Raw genomic sequence first — 19,847 nt, forward strand, 5'->3', positions numbered from 1 at the left:
CGGGTATGTTATTTAGATCGGGTTGCACGCCATAACGGTATCATGTTTGGATTGGGTTTCACACCGCGACGGTATCATGTGTGGATCGGGTTTCACACCGCAACAATGAGATGTTGAGTACGGTTCCCTATATTTATCTTTGTGTATTTTGTTTCTCATTTTTTGAGAAGGGTTCATAGAATCTGTTTAAACGTTTTATACATTACGCGCGCCGGGTAACTCTTTTACAGAGTTCGTTTCTCCTTATGTAACACAATCGAGTTTGTAGCTTGTTGGCGCGTTAATGGTGTCATATGAGATTTTGGGCGGTGTTGAGATGTATTATTGCCCGAGCAGCTTGTACTGGGTGAAACGAGATTATTGGACCTGAAATCAGTGCAATCAGATTTATATAAGGTATATTAAAGAGGAAATATCGTTATTCAGTTTGGAATAAGGTAATCGTTCTTTTCAGGTAATCGGTAATCGGTAGGTGGTTATGAGTTTCTATACATCTCTTCCGTTATGGCAGTCTTGCGAGAGTTGGAACATGGCTTATATGTGTTATGAGGTGTATTGCAAGCACCAGATTCATGAAATTATAGCTATTGTGGTTGAAGGATGTTATTATGGTCAAACGACTTATGTGGTGCATGGTGAGATTTCAGCGGAGGAGCATGGTCATGTTGGGTATAGTGTCTGGTGATTGATGCGGTGTTTGTTTGTTGGAATCGGGTCTCGTGGTGGATTTTGGATGTTGGAATTTGGCCCTAAGGCTTGTTGGCTAAGGTAAAAGAGAGGATTTTCAGTCTGGCTTAAGCTAATGTGCTCGCGTGGGTTGTGGTCGCACAGAAAGGTGCACGAGGGGTTAAACAGTGATTTTGGGCAACTCCAGGGCAGTTGTTATTACGTTCGAGGACGAACGTATGTTTAAGTGGGAGAGAATGTAATGACCCGACCGGTCGTTTTGAGCTTTAGCATGTTATTTGGCGGTTTGAGGCCTTGAGTAGCTTCACTTCATGTATTACGACTTGTACGCATAGTCGAAATCGAATTTCAGGAAGTTCAAAGTTGATTCAGATGGAAAATTCTAATTTCGGAAGCTTTAAGTTGGAAGAATTAACTAAGGTTTGACTTTTGAGTAAACGACCTCGGAATCGGGATTTGAATGTTCCAATAGGTTCGTATGATGATTTCGGACTTGGGCGTATGTTCGGGTTGAGTATCGGTGGCCCAAGAGTATTTCAGTGCTTATTATGGAAAGTTGGCATTTTGAAAGTTTAAGAATTTCTTAAGTTTGACTTGAAGTGGATTTTGATATTATTGATGTCTGTTTGGGATTCCTAGCCTTGGAATAGGTTCGTATTGTGATTTATGACTTATGCGTAAAGTTTGGCGTCATTCCGGAATGTTTGAGTATGAATCGGACGCGTTCGTCAAAGTTTGAATGTTAGAAAGTTGAAAGAAGGTTTCAATCGTCGATTTGTAGTTTTGATGTTGTTTGGCGTGATTTAAGGCCTCGAGTAATTTCATGTTATGTTTTGGGACTTATTGGTGTGATCGGACTTGTCCCGGGGGCCTCAGGTGTGTTTCGCGATGGTTTCGGGTCATTTCTCCTTGTTTTTGGCTGCTGGTGTTGCTGGTTCTGGTTTTGTCCTTCGTGAACGCAAAGGGATTCACGCGTTCGCGAAGAAGGACTTTTGGCTGCGGAGATTTTGTGCTTCGAGTTCGCGACTGGTAGCTCGCGTTCACGTACGTTTGGGCGGCAGTTCCATACGTTCGCTATGTCAGCTTCACGTTCGTGCTGGGAAAGCTGGCCTGGGGGAGATTGGTCTTTGCATCCGCGATGTAGTGGATGCATTCGTGATAGAGCAGCCCAGTGAAGCATCGCGTTCATGAGACCACCCTCGCATTCGCTAAGAAGAGTTTTGGGTACTGAGTTTGTTGAGCTTCACGAACGTGAGGGCAGTGCCACGTTCGCGATGAAGGTTGCCTGGGCAGTGTATAAGTTTGCAAAAACGGGTTTTTGCTCATTTTATCTCAAATCACCCATGGGAGCCGAGCTTGGGGCGATTTATTTGGAGCTTCTTTGTCACCCATCACTAGGTAAGTGATTTCTTCATGTACATGGATTTGAACATGGAAATTGGTGGAAATTGTGTGATTTTGAAGAAAGCCTTGAATTTGGTATTTTTGGACTTTGACCACGAAATTGGACGTGGAATTTGGAATAACTTATATATTTGAGTTCGTGGTGTTATGGGTAAAGTTTATCTTCAAATATTTTCAGAATCCGGGCATGTGGGCTCGAGGGTTGACTTTATTGACTTTTCGAGAGGAGTTGAAAAATGTTATAAATAAATTAATTATGATGTTGGAGTATATTTTTATTGGTTTTCGTGATTGTTTGACTAGTTCTGATCAATGGGCATTCGGTTTGAGGTGTTAGAGTGGCATTGGAGCCGGTTATGGAACTTCGGAGCGAGGTAAATCTCCAGTCTAACCTTGTGAGGGGGAAACTAACTCCTAGGTGATGTAATTGTTATGTGCTACTAGTTGTGGGCGCTACGTACGCACGAGGTGACGAGAGTCCGTACGTGGCTAAAGCATGTTTATGTCCAGGTAGACTTAGGATTTTACCATGTAATATTTGAATTATTTGAACTCATTTTGCTGGCTTAATTAATTGAATTTATATATATATATATATAAGGCCGAGCCTTATCACCTTGGGTTGTTGGCAAGTTATTTGAGGAACGGTAAAGGTTATACTCACTTTGTGCTCATGTACTGTATTGTAAGCACGTGTCTCGTTATTCGGTAATTTCCTTCCTTTCTTGTGGAGCGGGCCGAACTCCTCGGCAGTATAATAGCTGCATCTATGGTTCGTACCGCTCGACCCTCAGCAGTTTACACATCATTCTGGATCGGGGCGAACGACCTCGGCATAATCGTGCGTTCTATCACTGGTAGTCCGAACATTCACGAGATCATCTTTCCACTGATGCCCGGCATTTTATATGGTACTTCTTATCCGATTATTACTGGTACTTGATACATCTGAGCTGTTGAGGTAGAATACAAGACTAAGAAATTCATACTTAAAAGAAATATTTGGAAGATTTGGTAACTTACAAATTTACCCCAGTATTGTTGTGTGTTTCACATCTGCTTATGATTTATTAAATTAATTTTTTGGACCTCTAGTACGTGTCGATGTCGACTCCTCGTCACTACTTCTCTGAAGTTAGATTAGATACTTACTGGGTACGCGTTGGTTTACGTACTCATGCTACACTTCTGCACTAAATGTGCAGGATCTGACAAGTTTAATTGGTGGTCATTTTGACGCGCAGGAACAGCTACTGAGGAGACTTTATGGTGAGCTACATTCCAGGCTACCTATCCCAGCCAGCAGAGTCTCTATCATACCATTTACTTTATCCTGTCTTATTTACATTCCGGACAAAGGTTGTATTATTTTTGTACTCCTTAGTAAATGATCATGCACTTGTAACACCGGGTTTTGGGGGTGTTCTAGAATTTGTTATGGATTATTTTACACCGATTCACATTCACTTATTAATTTAATGAAATTGTAAACTACGATTCATTCTGATGCACTAACCTCGTTACCCAAGAAAGATTTATGATTTTAAAAATGATAAAATGAACAAAATAAGTGTTGGCTTGCCTAACGGCGATGTTGGGCGTCATCACGTCCTATTGTAGATTTTGGGTCGTGACATATTCTGACCTTCAAATTTACCCAATAGAACGGCTTCCAATAGGTAAATCTGAGCAATCTTCACCGCATCTTCATCGCATACCTCAACTTCAACAGAAACTTCAATTGTTGTACCATCACGCAATCGAACCGTTTTTGCATGAAATGAAATAAATTCTGTACCTTCAAACCCCTTTTCACTTCAGGGAAATGTCGTTCCTTCAAACGGTTCGCTATAACATCTATAAAGCTATAATCAGCTGCCTCAACCTTCAGTCCAGTAATAGTATGGAAATCTTTAACCGTAAAACTTTAAAAATCATTTTGTTTTTATCCTGATAGAACAGTTGAAATAACAACATACAATGAATCAACTTCCCCGACTGACAAACTTCATCCAACTCAAAATATTTCCCAAATACACCCTTCTTCAACATATCCATTTGAGTTCCAAACAAAAATGATGAAATTGTTTGCTTAAAATGTCTATCACCTTACCAGTAACAATAAAAAGAAAACCAATCCTTAAACTCATATAATCCATCTCCTTCCTAAAATTAAAATACAAAAAATATAAGCAACATTACATATAATTTAAAGATGATAACTTGAACGTTTCAGGAATACGCACCTTCAATATCCTACTTGAAGATTACATTTCTGTAAAGTCATGAAAACAAGCATATTACATATTAGATTAATAAATATGATCAAATTCCAGTATATAAAATGAACACCAGTATATTATAATATTCATCCATTATAAAATACTGGACAACAAGCCTTCAGAGGTCAGACTTCCAATATAATATACTGGAACCAAATTTATTAGAAATAATAAAACTCCATACAAAAATACTAGAGTAGAATGAAAAAACATAATCAAATACATCATATAAAAAAATACAAATTACCATTAAAAACAAGTAATCATAAATAAACAAAACTCCAGTATATTATAATGCTCATCCAGTATAAAATACTAGACAACAAGCCTTCTGTGATGATCCGATAGGTCATTTATAGTTTTAACACTAAATATTTTGTTTCAAAACCCCGAATAGATCCGTTTAGCCTTCCTAGATTTGTGTGCATATTCTGTGTCTTTTTCCTGAATGTTTTTATGTGAAAATTGACGAAAATGTGAAATCGTGCCTTAAAACTCATTTGAGTTGACTTTGATCAATGTTTTGAGAAAATGAACCCGGATCAGTGTTTTGAAGGTTCTGGTGGGTACGTATCGTGATTTGGTACTAGGGTGTATGCCCGGAATCAAATTCGAAAGTCCCTAGCTTGATTTATCATAATTTGTTGAAAACTAGAAGTTTAAAGGTTTAAAGAAATTCCAAGTTTGATCATTGTTTGACTTTGTTGCTACCGGTTCTGGATTCTAGTTTTGAACTTGGTATAAGTTCATTACAGTATTTATGACTTGTTTACAAAATTTGGTGCAAAACAAAATTGATTTGACGTGATTCGGACCTCCGGTTGAAAAGTTGCATGTTCTTAAGTTTCATTGAAAATTTCATTCGTTTTGGTATCCGATTCATAGTTCTAGGTGTTATTTTGGTGTTTTGATTGCATGAGCGAGTTCGTATGATGTTATTATACTTGTGTGCATGATTGGTTTGGAGCCCCGAGGGCTTGGGTGAGTTTCGGATTGGCTTCGGAGTCATTTTGGACTTAGAAGAATAGCTGATGCATTTCTATTTTTGGTGTTGTCTTCAGATCTCGAAATTGTGAGGTCCGACTCGCAAATGCAAGCCTCGCTTTTGCGATCACATCATCGTATTTGTGAGCATGGGCTGAGGAATGGGGTTCTCGCATTTGCGAACAAATTTTTCGCATTTGCGATGGCAGCAGAGGTGTGGATTCTTTGCATTTGCGAGGACTTTTTCGCATTTGCAGAGTTCGCAATTGCGAACCCAGGTCGCATTTGTGACATCTGCGTCTGGTCAAAAGCAGAGAAAAATAGGAATTTGCCCATTTCTTTCAAACTCTCAACCCTAAACACCCTATAGGCGATTTTCCCAAGCGACTTTCTTCCTAAATTCTTTGGTAAGCAACTTTAATCTACTTCTTTTCAATTACCCATTACATTTCATAAGTTCAACCTTAAATCTAGGATTTTCATGGTAGAAATTAGGGATTTGGGTAAAATTAGGGATTTTTATAAATTTGGAATTTAAACCTCAAATTGAGATCGAATTTCAAAATAAATTACATAATCGGGCTCGGGGGTGAATGGGTGATTGGGTTTTTGTCTGAATCTTAAGTTTTGACCAAGCGGGCCCGGGGTTAACTTTTGTTGAGTTTTTCAATAATGATCTAAATTCAACCTCTTTCATTCCTGGGTAGTTTCTAAAGCTTATTTTGAATCACTTGGTCAATAAGTTGCTAGATTTGGTTGGTGCAGAGGCTTGTTTGAAAGGCAAGGCCGTGATTTAACCTTGAGTCGATTGCGAAGTGAGGTAAGTGTTGGGTCTAACCTTGATTTGAGGGAATTAGGAACCCTTGAGCTATGTTCTATGTGAATTTCATGTGTAGCGGCGTATATATGAGGTGACGAGTGTATATACACCGTCAATTACTTGTTTCTATGTCTACCCGTATTTCATTAACTATATTATTCCATGTCTTGATTGTTACATGCCTTAATTGCTTCCTATGCCTTAACTTGCTACTTGTCATTTATCATCCTCGCATTAAAAATGTTAGTTTCTCCCTATAATGGCCCAACCGGTCATTTTGACTTTTAAAACCCTGTTCCCCTAAATAAAACTCTATGTATGTGCTTTTATTAATTTATGACTTGCGGGGATGGTTGGTTCGGGATTTGGAAATGTTCGGGTTGAAATCGAAATACTTGGTTCCTTAAGTTGGCCTTAAAATGCTAAGTTTGACTTCAGTCAATATTTTTAGAAAAATAACCTCGGAATAGAATTTTGATGATTCCAACATCTCTGTATGGTGATTTTGGACTTAGGAGCGTGATCGGAATTTTATTTGGAAGTCCGTAGTTAAATTAGGCTTGAAATGGCTAAAATAAGAATTTAAGTTTGGAAGTTTGACCGGGGAGTTGACTTTTTGGTATCGGAGCCGGAACCTAGTTCCGAAAATTTTCATAGCTCTGTTATGTCATTTATGACTTGTATGCAAAATTTGAGGTCAATTGGACTTGATTTGATAGGTTTCGGCATCGAATGTAGAAGTTGGAAATTTTAAGTCTCATTAAGCTTGAATTGGAGTATGATTCATGGTTTTAACGTTGTTTGATATGATTTGAGGTTTCGACTAAGTTTGTATGAAGTTTTAGAACTTGTTGGTGATTTTGGTTGAGGTCCCGAGGGACTCGGGTGAGTTTCGGACGGCTAACAGATCATTTTTGGACTTTGGGAGATAGCTGATAGCTCCTGGTATTTTTCTTCTGGTTTCCTTATACGCGGTCGCATAGGTTCATCCGCGATTGCATAAGCTAATTTGGGGCATAGGCGACTTTGTTCTACGTGATCGCGTGAAATGGTTTGCGATCGCATAGGCTTGTTTGGGGCAGTGATGATTTTTGTTCTTCGCGATCGCATGAAGAGGGCCGCGATCGCGTAGCTGTGGGAGTTTGTTATTCGTGAACGCGTGAAGAAGGTCGTGTTCGCGTAGAGTAAGTAGAGGCCATGCGTTTGTACTTCGCGATCGCGTGGACAAGTCCGCAATCGCGTAGGGTTAATTTGGGCAAGTTCGCGATCGCGTGAGAAGGTTCGTGATCGCATAGAGCAAATGAATGGGCAGAGAGTTTAAGTTCTGAAAATGGAACTTCGTCCCATTTTCTATTTTTACTGATTTGGAGCTCGGATTGAGGCGATATTTAGGAGATTTTTAGAGAAAACAATGGGGTAAGTGTTCTTAACTCAATATTGTTTAAGTTACTCGAATCCATCACTATTTTTATCATTTAATTGGTGAATTAAGTTGGAAAAGTTTGAAAACCCTCTTGGATAAATTTAAGGATTTGAGGGCCGAATTGTTATCAAAATTTAATAATTTTGGTATGGGTAGACTCGTGGTTGAATGGGCATTCATATTTCATATTTTTTGCCGGATTCCGAGACATGGGCCCCACGAATGATTTTTGAGTTAATTTCGGATTTTTATTGAAAAATGTAGTATTTTCTTATGAAATTGATTCCTATAATTTTTGGTGACTGTATCGAATTATTTTCGCTAGATTCGAGCCATTCAGAGTTGGATAATCGAGGAAAGGCCTACTAGAAATTAAATTGGAGCAAGTCGAGGTAAGTCTCTTGCCTAACCTTGTAAGGGAGAAATCACCCCATAAGTGATTTAAATTAATAATTGTTGCTAATTGTGGGGGCTACGTACACACGAAGTGACGAGAGTCCGTGCGTAGCTACTATTTATGCTAAAGTCCGGATAGTTTAGGACTCAAATCATGAATTTCATGTGTTCATTGTATCCTTTATTTAATTAAAGTATTTGAACTATACTGTGAATTGTTAGGGAAAATAGTAAAAGATTGAAATCTCATATACTTGAATTTTTGTATAAATTAATTAATTGTTAAAAGAAATTGTACACCCTCTTGTATTAATCTCAAAATATATATATCCTCATTCTGGAGGTACATAAGAAAATGTCCTCCTTTCTTGTGGAGCGGGCTGAACGCCTCGGCAGTATAGATGCATCTATGGATTGCGTCGCACGTCCCTCGGCAGTGTACACGACACTATGGATCGGGCCGTACGACCTTGGCAGAAATCATGCCTAATAATTATAATTACACGATACCTTGATATTTTAATTGCTGCTTGTGAAGTTAATTAATAAATTAGAAATTGTCGCATTTGAAGGAATTTAATTATTTCTGCTGATTAAAGAAATTTCTTTGTAAATTCTATAAATCATGTTGATTTAAATATTTGTATTGTAATATTATTGACCCATAGTGAGTGTCAAAGTCGACCTCTCGTCACTACTTCTTCGAGATTAGGCTTGATACTTACTGGGTGCACGTTGTTTATGTACTCATGCTACGCTTGCTGCACTTTTTGTGCAGAATCTGAGAGAGGTACTATCGTAGGACCCATCGGCGTGCACCCACGTTATCCAGAGGCTTAGTGGTGAGCTACCCCTTTCTGAGCCATTCTGCAACAACTAGTGCCTCTTCTTGTATTTATATTATATCTATTTTATTTCAGACAGTATTTAGAATTTTGTATAATCTACTAGATGCTCATACACTTGTGACACCAGGTCTTGGCACACACTAATAGAATTTTTGGATTTAATTATTTTACTTGGGTTTTAACTTATCTTATTTCTCACATTGTCTTAATTTTTGCAAGTACTCCGAGTTTTATTACTCGAATAATTTTTAAAGAAATGAATATATGTTTAAATCATTAGTTGGCTTGCCTAGCAGGATGTTGGGCGCCATCACGACCTATTGGTGAATTTGGGTCGTGACACTCCCATGCTTCCATGATTTAGTTGCTACTTGCCTTACTTTTACAATTTAACTATCATATAATCAGCTTGTCTTGTTGCTTAGTATAAACTGTAGCACTTCTTATTTCGGTACGAGATTTCCATTATGGCTTTTCTTTCATATTCCTTATTTGTAGAGCTTCTTGTGAATTGAGTTATTGAATTTATTACATTTATTGATATAGGGGATCGGGTTGCACGCCGCAATAGGTGAAATAAGGGTGGAATAATATGGTTAAATAAGGGAGGATGTATATTGTACGGTGGGATCGGGTTGGGCGCCACAATAGGTGAAATAAGGGTGGATTGATATGGTGAAATAAGAGAGGATGTATATTGTACAGTGGGATCAGATTGCGCATCGCAACAGGTGAAATAAGGGTGGATTGATATGGTGAAATAAGGGAGGATGTATATTGTACGGTGGGATCGGGTTGCGTGCCGCAACAGGTGAAATAAGGGTGGATTGATATGGTGAAATAAGGGTGAATTATGATATTGACTCTGATTATATGGTGGGATTCGGGTGGGTTGCGCGCCGCAACATATATTTACTTATTATTATTGGTTTTTACATTGTGGAATAAGGGAGGATAATGTTGTACGATGGGATAGGGTTGTGCGCCGCCACACTTTATGTGTTTTCTATTTCATATTGTATTGTATTGTCTTCGATACTTTCGTATGAGATTCTAAGGATTTGGTAATTCTGGCGTTTACTGGTTTTCTTTGAGGATTGAGTTATTTTCATGAGTTAACTGCCTTATTTCGTTTATGTATTTTCCTTTCCTTTTATTATTTTATATTGCGTACAGGTTATTGTAAGTGACCCGTCTTAGCCTTGTCACTACTTTTTCGAGGATCGGCTCGGCACTTACAGAGTACCTGGGGTCGGTTGTACTAAAACTACACTCTGCACGGAGACTTGAGGTACAACTGCTCGGCGTTCGCAGCCTTGAAGTCCCTTTTTGACTTATTTTAGCTGTGTATTTTCATTCAGACAGCCTTACATTCATTCAGACCTTTATCTGTATTAGTCTAGTAGCCCGTGCACTTGTGAGAGCAGATTCGGGGTTGTATTAGATATTTCAGTTCTTATGGTTTTCCGCACTTTACTTCAGATTAATTTTAGCTATTTCGGCTACTTTATTATTATTTAATCTAAACTGTTAAAAATGGATAAACTATTCTAACGTTGACTTACCTAGCAAGTAAAATGTTAGGCGCCATCACGGTCCCAAGGGTGGAAATTTTGGGTCGTGACGAGTTGGTATCAGATCACTAGATTACCTAGGTGTCACGAGTCACAAGCAAGCTTAATAGCGTCTGGAGGATCGGTACGGAGACTTCTGTACTTATCTTCCAAAGGCTATGGAGTTTAGGAAAATATCACTTCTTTCTTACTCTGTCGTGCGATTTTATTCTGTCATTGATGATTGAACCCTTATATTCTTGTTCTCTCACATATGGCGAGAACAAACAATGCATCTACCGCTGGACAGGAGCCGGAGCCCTCTGTGGAAACTATGACTAGGTGCAGATGTCGAGGCCAATGTCGCGCCAGAGGCCGAGTTAGAGCTCAGCCTAGAGCTCGAGCAATAGCACCCACAGTGTAGCCTCAGGTGGATTTCGAGGAGGAGGTTCCAGCTCAAATTGTACCTGTAGGACCAGCTCAGGTCCCGAAGAGGTTCATATCCACTCCAGTGCTTCAGGATGCTCTAGTCCATTTGGTGGGCCTTATTGAGAGTATGGCCCAGACCGGTACATTTCTGGTGGCACCAGCCGTCTCTCATTCTGGGAGGGGGCACAGACTCCCGCTAATCACACCCCAGAGCAGGTGGCTCCCCAGTTTCAGACTCCAGCAACCCCGCTAGTTGGGGTAGTTCAGCCGGTTGTTACGGCACATGCCGGTGATAGGCCTGTTTTGTCTTCTGAGGCTATGTTGAGGTTGAATAACTTCACCAAGCTCTTTCCTGTTCATTTCAGTGGCGCACCTTCTGAGGACCCATAAGATTTTCTAGACTGTTTCCACAAGGTGTTGCAGAACATGGGTATAATTAAGATCAATAGGGCCGATTTTGCCGCATTTCAGATGACTGGTTCCTCCCGAAGATGGTGGAGAGATTATATGTTGACTAGACCGGCAGGGTTGCCTGCACTTACCTGGGATCAGTTCTAACAACTATTTCTAGAGAAGTTCATCCATGTCACCTTGAGAGAAGAGTACCGCAGGCAGTTTGTGCGACTTCAGCATGGTGGTATGACTGTCACCCAATACGAGACTCGATTTGTGGACTTAGCTCACCATGCCACTATCTTGCTTCCTACTGAGAAGGAGCGAGTGAGGAGATTTATTGATGGGATCACTTGCACTATCAGCCTTCAGATGGCCAAGAAGACTAGGAGTGATATTTCCTTTCAGACGACCATTGATATTTCCAGACGCATCGAGTTGGTTCGTGCTCAGGAGAGAGGGTCGGTGTCAGACAAAAGCCCTCGTCATTACGGTAGTTTCAGTGGTGCCTCATCTGGAGGCAAGGGTGCTTTTGGTAGAGCCCATCCTCCCATGCCATTTCATTCAGCGCTTCAAGCATCTCATAGTTCTTTAGGGAGTTGTGGTCCTTATGTGCCTTATTCATGGCAGCCAGCCTATAGTGCACCATCAGAACCTATCAGTGCGCCTCCGATTCAAAGCTATCACTGTAGTTATCCGACCCGTTTGGGTCAGATTCAGTTTCAACAGCCACAACAGCAGGATAGGTGTTTTGAGTGTGGTGGTATTGGGCACATCAGGAGGTCCTGTTCGAGATTATTGGGTGGCTTGCCACATCAGAGTTCTTGTGCCATGGTTCTGGCACCGGTTGCTCCACCGCTCGCTCAGCCAGCCAGAGGTGGGGGTCAGGCTATTAAAGGTAGAGGTCAGGCCGTTAGAGGTGGAAGCCAGCCAGCTAAAGGTTGTCCCAGAGATGTGGTTCAGAGTGATGGGCCCCAGCCCCGATGCTATGCTTTCCCAGCTAGGCCTGAGGCCGAGTCATCTGACGCCATTATCACAGGTATTATTCTCGTTTGCCATAGAGATGCTTCAGTTCTATTTGATCCGAGATCTACTTATTCCTACGTGTAATCCTATTTTGCTTCATATCTAGTTGTGCCTCAAGATTCTTTGAGTGCTCCTATATATGTTTCCACACCTGTGGGAGATTCTATTATTGTAGATCGTGTCTATCGCTCGTGTGTGATTACTTGGGAGTCTTAAGACTAGCGTAGATATCCTACTTCTTGATATGGTAGATTTTGATATCATCTTGGGTTTTCCTCGATTAGAGTGGAGGGGGACGTCTGGCCAATCTACTAGCAGAGTTATATCTTATATGAAGGCTCGATGTATGGTCGAGAAGGGATGTCTAGCTTATTTGGCCTATGTCTGTAATTCTAGTGCGGAGGTTCCTTCCATGGATTCAGTGCTAGTTATTCGTGAATTTCCAGAGGTGTTTCCTGCAGACCTGTCGGGGATGCCACCCAATAGGGGTATTGATTTCTATATTGATTTAGCTCTGGTCACTCAGCCCATTTCTATTCCACCATATTGTATGGCCCCGCCGGAGTTGAAGGAGTTGAAGGAACAGTTGCAAGATTTAGTTGATAAGGGCTTCATTAGACCTAGTGTCTCGCCCTGAGTGCACTCGTGTTGTTCATGAAAAAGAAGTATGGGTCGATGTGGATGTGTATAGACTATCGGTAGTTGAACAAAGTCACTATCAAGAACAACTATCTGTTGCCGAGGATTGATGACTTATTTGATCAGCTTCAGGGTGCCAAAGTGTTTTCGAAGAATGATTTGAGGTCTGACTACCATCAGTTGAGGATTAGGGCATCTGATATCCCTAAGATGGCTTTTCGGACTCAGTATGAGCATTATGAGTTCCTAGTTATGTCATTTGGGTTGACAAATGCCCCAGTAGCATTCATGGATTTGATGAGCCGGGTGTTCAAGCCCTACTTGGATTCTTTTGTGATTGTATTCATTGATGATATCTTGATCTACTCCCGCAGTCGAGAGGAGCATGAGCAGCATCTTCGGATTGTACTTCAGACTCTGAGAGACAGCTAGTTATATGCCAAGTTTTCAAAGTGTGAGTTTTGGTTAGACTCAGTCGCCTTTTTGGGGAATGTTTTATCGGCACGGGGATAAAGGTGGATCCTAAGATGATTGAGGCAGTTCAGAACTGGCCTAGACCTACTTCAACTACAGAGATCCGAAGTTTCCTAGGTTTGGTGGGTTATTACCGCTGATTTATGGAGGGGGGTTTCATCTATAGCAGCCCCATTGACCAGATTGACCCATAAGGGTGCCCCATTCAGATGGTCGAACGAGTGTGAGTTGAGCTTTCAGAAGCTCAAGACTACTTTGACTATGACGCCAGTGTTGGTGTTGCCCGCCGGTTCAGGATCTTACACGGTGTGTTGTGATGCATCGCATATTGGGATCGGTGCAGTATTGATGCAGGATAGTAGAGTGATTGCATACGCATCGCGGCAGTTAAAGGTTCATGAGAAGGATTACCTTGTTCATGACTTAGAGTTGGCAGCCATTGTTCATGCGCTGAAGATTTGGAGGCACAATCTTTACAGCATGTCGTGTCAGGAATTCACGGATCATCGGAGTCTGCAGTATTTGTTCAAACAAAAGGATCTCAATTTGAGGCAGAAGAGATGTTTGGAGCTATTAAAAGACTATAATATCACCATTTTGTATCATCCCGGGAAGGCCAATGTGGTGGCTGGTGCCTTGAGTAGAAAGGCTGTGAGTATGGGCAGCCTTACGTATATTCCAGTTGGTGAAAGGCTGCTTGCTACAGACGTTCAGGCGTTGGCCAATCAGTTCCTGAGGTTAGATGTTTCAGAGCGTAGTCATATTTTAGCTTGCACAGTCGCTCGGTCTTCCTTGTATGAGTGCATCAGAGAGCGTCAGTATGATGATCCCTATTTGCTTGTCCTTAAGGACATGGTGCAGCATGGTGATGCCAAGCAGGTTACTGTTGGGGATGATGGGTTTTTTAGGATGCAGGGTCATATTTGTGTGCCCAATTTGGATGGACTTCGTGAGTTGATTCTTAAGGAGGACCACAGTTCCCGGTATTCTATTCATCTAGGCACCGATAAGATGTATCAGGACTTGTGGCAGCATTATTGGTGGAGGAGGATAAAGAAGGATATAGTTGCATATGTAGCTCGGTGTCTAAATTGTCAGCAAGTAAAGTACGAGCGTCAAAGACCTGGTGGTTTGCTTCAGAAGTTAGAGATTCTTGAGTAGAAGTGGGAGCACATCACTATGGATTTTGTTGTTGGACTCCCACGAACTCAAAAGAAGTTCGACGCGATATGGGTCATTGTGGACAGGTTGCCCAAGTCCGCACATTTCATTCCAGTGGCAAATACCTATTCTTCAGAGAGGTTAACCGAGATCTATCATTTCTGATTGAGGTATGCCCGTGTCTATCATTTCTGATTGAGGTATGCAGTTTACCTCGCATGTCTGGAATGTAGTACATCGTGAGTTAGGTACGTAGGTTTAGTTAAGCAAAGCATTTCTTCCCTATATGGATGGACAGTCCGAGCGCACTATTCAGATATTGGAGGATATGCTCCGCGCTTGTGTTATGGATTCCGGGGGTTCTTGGGATCAGTTCTTGCCACTTGCGGAGTTTGCCTACAACAACAACTACCAGTCGAGCATTTAGATGGCTCCCTATGAGGCATTATATGGGAGGCAGTGTCGTTCGCCAGTTGGGTGGTTCAAGCTGGGAGAGGCTCGGTTGTTGGGTACAGATTTGGTATAGGACCTTGGATATGGTCAAGATTATTTAGGATCGACTTCACACCGCTCAGTCTAGGTAGAAGAGTTATGCTGATCGTAGAGTTTGTGATGTTGCATTCATGGTCAGAGAAAGGGTATTGCTTAGAGTTTCACCCATGAAGGGTGTGATGAGTTTCAGAAAGAAGGGAAAGTTGAGCCCCAGGTACATCGGACCCTTTGAGATTCTTGAGAGAATGGGCGAGGTAGCCTTCAAGCTTGCATTGCCACCCAGTTTATCAGCAGTCCATCCAGTGTTCCATGTGTCAATGCTCCAGAAGTATCATGGTGATCCGTCCCACGTGTTAGATTTCAGCTCAGTCCAATTGGACAAGGATTTGACTTATGAGGAGGAGCCGGTGGCTATTCTAGCCCAACAGATCCGGTAGTTAAGGTCTAATAGTTATCCTTCTGTTCGAGTGTAGTGGAGAGGTCAGCCGACCGAGGCGGCCACTTGGAGTCCGAGTCGAACATACGGAGTAGATATCCACACCTTTTCACCAGTCCAGGTACTTTTCTATGTCCGTTCAAGGATGAATATTTGTTTTAATGGTAGAGAATGTGATGACCCGATAGGTCATTTATAGTTTTAACCCTAAATTTTGTGTTTCAAAACCCTGAATAGCTCCTTTAGCCTTCCTTGATTTGCATGCGTAGTCAGTGTCTTTTTCTAGAAGGATTTTATGTCAAAATTGACGAAAATGTGAAATCGTGCCTTAAAACTCGTTTGTGTTGACTTCGGTCAACGTTTTGCCCAAACAAACCCAGATCAGTATTTTTGACGGTCCCGATAGGTCCGTATCGTGATCTTAGGCGTATGTCCGAAATTCAATTTGGAAGTCCCTAGCTTGATTTATTATAATTTGTTGAAAACTATAAGTTTAAAGGTTTAAATAAATTCCAAGTTTAACCGTAGTTTGACTTTATTGCAACCGGGTCCAGGTTCTAGTTTCAAAACTTCCTAAAAGCTCATTACAGTATTTATGACTTGTCTACAAAATTTAGTGTAAAACGTAGTTGATTTGACATGACTCGGACGTTCGGTTGAAAAGTTGCATGTACTTAAGTTTCATGGAAAATTTCATTCGTTTTGGTGTCCCATCCGTAGTTCTAGGGGTTGTTTTGGTGTTTTGATCTCGCGAACGAGTTCGTATGATATTATTATGCTTGTGTGCATGTTTGGTTTGGAGCCCCTAGAGCTCGGGTGAGTTTCGAATAGGCTTCGAAGTGGTTTTGGACTAAGAAGAATAGCTAATGCATTTCTGTTTCTAGTGTTGTCTGCAGATCTCGCAATTGCGAGGTCTGGCTCGCAAATGTGAGACTCGCTTTTGCGATCACATCATCGCATTTGCGAGTATGGGCTGGGGACTAGGGTTCTCGCATTTGCGATGGTGTAAAGTTCGCATTTGCGATGGCAGCAGAAGTGTGGATTCTTCGCATTTGCGAGGTCTTTTTCGTATTTGCGACATCTGCGCAAATACTCCAGGTCGCATTTGCGACATCTGCACCTGGTCAAAAGTTGAGAAAAATAGGAATTTGCCCATTTCTTTCAAACTCTAAATCCTAAATACCCTAGAGGTGATTGACTTTCTTCCTAAATTCTTTGGTAAGCAACTTTAATCTACTTCTTTTCAATTATCCGTTACATTTTATAAGTTTTTAACCTTAAATCTAGGATTTTCATGCTAGAAATTAGGGATTTTGGTAGAATTAGGGATTTTTATAAATTTAGAATTTAGACCTCGAATTGAGGTCGGATTTTGAAATAAATTATATAATTGGTCTCGGGGGTAATTGGGTGATTAGGTTTTGGTCCGAATCTCAGGTTTTGACCAAGCGAGCCCGAGGCTGACTTTTGTTGACTTTTTCAATAATGATCTAAATTGAACCTCTTTCATTCGTAGGTAGTGTCACGACCCAAACCGATGGGTCGCGACGAGTGCCCGAGTCCTACCTGTCGAACATCATTAAGCATGCGACTAAGATATAAATATGAATAATATCTGTTGGATTACGAGAATAACATGCATGAGAAAAATCTATCCAAAAGATATATATACATATATGTACGGAATACAGTGGGCGAGACGGTAAGGCTGCTATAGGTAACTATATACCCAAAACTAAAAGCCGACAAGGCCACATACTATCCAATTATAAATAACTGTCTACAGACCTCTAATAAAAATACAACTGTACAAAAACGGGACTGAGCCACGTCATACCCATATATATATATATATACAATCATATCGTACCAAAATCAAAAACAGCTCTGGATCAAGTGGAGCACGCCAACTCTTGCTGATCAAGGATCCTAAGAAGGGGGACCATCGGCTTGCCTACCTGCACCTGCGGGCATGAAACACAGTTTCCGGAAAATAGGGCATCAATACGAATAATGTACTGAGTATGTCAAGCGTGAAAATCAGTACATAAAAGACATAGATGAAATATGGAATAAAAAAATCCATCTGTAAGTCTCAATAACTTTGTAAATTCCAAAACATTTATAATGTCATGCACGTGCATATAAATGTCGTGTCGTGCATAGGTATAGGTGTACATAACATCATCAAGCCTCTGAGGGCATCCCATCATATCGTCTCGGCTACTGTGGGCAACATCATCAACATATATAAACTGATCATGTGGTGGTGCGTATATAACGCTGTAACCTTTTTTCATATCCCATATACATATATATACATATATACGCATATATAACGTCATCTGGTCATGGGTCAATGTGTATGTATAAATGCATAAAATGCATAAGAAATACGTTAATAATATTTTCTCAGAATGTCATAAAAATAATATGCCTTAAGAAATACGTTAATAAGATTTTCTCGGAATGTCATAAAAATAATATGCCTGTCGGATAAATTTTATCAAATACGTATTTTTTTGAGACCCATGAACAGAAGATATAATAATAATTCACATGGGGAATCAAGAATATAGGCACTCCTAATATTTCTAAGAATAGGGTCGTTTATGGAAACTATGCGTTTGCTCGTTTCTTTTGTATAATTTGGATCATGCCAAAAAGAAAGAATGGATAGTCTTAACATACCTGGAATAAGGAAGCATCCGTATAATATTCCTAAAAAATATTACACCGTACTCCTTTAGAACCGCAAAATTTTACGTTGTTGCGGTTCTAACAATTCTCGTTGGAATTGTTTGGTTGCAAGAATTTCGTTGGAAGCTTTGTTTTGGATGGAGTTTAGCGTCTGTTAGTGTCTTGAATTGTAACTGGAATTGTTTGGTTTCATGTAGGAATTTGAATGGTAGGAAGTGCTAACATTTCTGATTGTTAAGAATGTCTAATGTTTTCATTGTAGTGATTGTAGACAAAGCATAAAAAAATGAGGTGTCTTGAAATTATTGTGGCATGTTGCCACCTAACCACAAATGACCAAGAGTCATTTGTTTGTTTAGGTGCTTTGCTGCCACGTGGGGGTTGGGGGGAAATTTTTCATCTTTATCTAACTTATTAGTTAATTAGGTAATGTCCCGTTACCCGGTAATTAACCAATTACTCGCATAATTAAGAATTATCTCAAATTATTTAAAATTCTACTTATTTTTAATATACTTTATACATTGTACTATCACGGTCATATGGTACCTTTTATGGTACTAGTCCATAAATATCGGGTATTATAGCTTGGACCGTATTTTATCCCAAATCGATAACCTTCAACAAAACTCGTTTTCATTAATTCGTGTATCCTTTATCCTTCATGGAACTTACTTATCGCCTGTTATAAATAGCATAAATACGTTAACCTCATGATAATCTCATCCCCAAGCCTACGTCGATTAACTGAAGACGAAACTTTAATGTACGAAAACGCGAGATGTAACAGGTAGTTTCTAAAACCTATTTTGAATGGTCAATACATTGGTAGATTTGGTTGGTTTGGAGACTTGTTCGAAAGGCAAGGCCGTGGTTGAACCTTGAGTTGATTGCAGAGTGAGGTAAGTGTTGGGTATAACCTTGATTTGAGGAAATTAGGAACTCTTGAGCTATGTGCTATGTGAATTTCATGTGTAGCGGCGTATATGCGAGGTAACGAGTGTATATACGCCGTCAATTACTTGTTTCTATGTCTACCCGTATATCATTAACTATATTATTCCATGTCTTGATTGTTACATGCCTTAATTTCTTCCTATACCTTAACTTGCTACTTGTCATTTATTATGCTTGCATTAAAAATGTTAGTTTCTCCCATGCTTCTATGATTTAGTTGCTACTTGCCTTACTTGTACACTTTAACTATCATATTATCGGCTTGTCTTGTTGCTTAGTATAAACTGTAGCACTTCTTATTTTGGTACGAGATTTTCTTTATGGCCTTGCTTTCATATTATTTATTCGTTGAGCTTCTTGTGAATTGAGTTGTGGAATTTATTATATTTATTGATATGGGGGATCGGGTTGCACGCCGCAACAGGTGAAATAAGGGTGGATTGATATGGTTAAATAAGGGAGGATGTATATTGTACGGTGGGATCAGGTTGCGCTCCGCAACAAGTGAAATAAGGGTGGAATGATATGGTGAAATAAGGGTGAATTATGATATTGACTCTGATTATATGGTGGAATTCGGGTGGGTTCCGCGTCACAACATATATTTACTTATTATTATTGATATTTACATGGTAGAATAAGGGAGGATAGTGTTGTACGGTGGGATCGGGTTGCGCGCCGCAACACTTTATGTGTTTTCTATTCCTTATTATATTGTTTTGGCTTCGATACTTTTGTACGAG

At 40.3% G+C, this 19,847-nt stretch overlaps 1 protein-coding gene across 1 annotated transcript; it reads left to right on the forward strand.

Annotated features, from left to right (window-relative positions):
* Positions 1-11,465: 11,465 nt before the first annotated feature.
* Positions 11,466-18,429, forward strand: LOC138894661 (uncharacterized). Its single transcript, XM_070179377.1, has 3 exons — positions 11,466-12,258; positions 13,786-14,307; positions 18,410-18,429. Exons 1-3 carry the CDS (start codon positions 11,466-11,468, stop codon positions 18,427-18,429), a joined length of 1,335 nt encoding a protein of 444 aa, XP_070035478.1.
* The last annotated feature ends 1,418 nt before the right edge of the window (positions 18,430-19,847 follow it).

This window comes from Nicotiana tomentosiformis, chromosome 6, assembly GCF_000390325.3.
Source record: "Nicotiana tomentosiformis chromosome 6, ASM39032v3, whole genome shotgun sequence".
Taxonomy (NCBI): domain Eukaryota; kingdom Viridiplantae; phylum Streptophyta; class Magnoliopsida; order Solanales; family Solanaceae; genus Nicotiana; species Nicotiana tomentosiformis.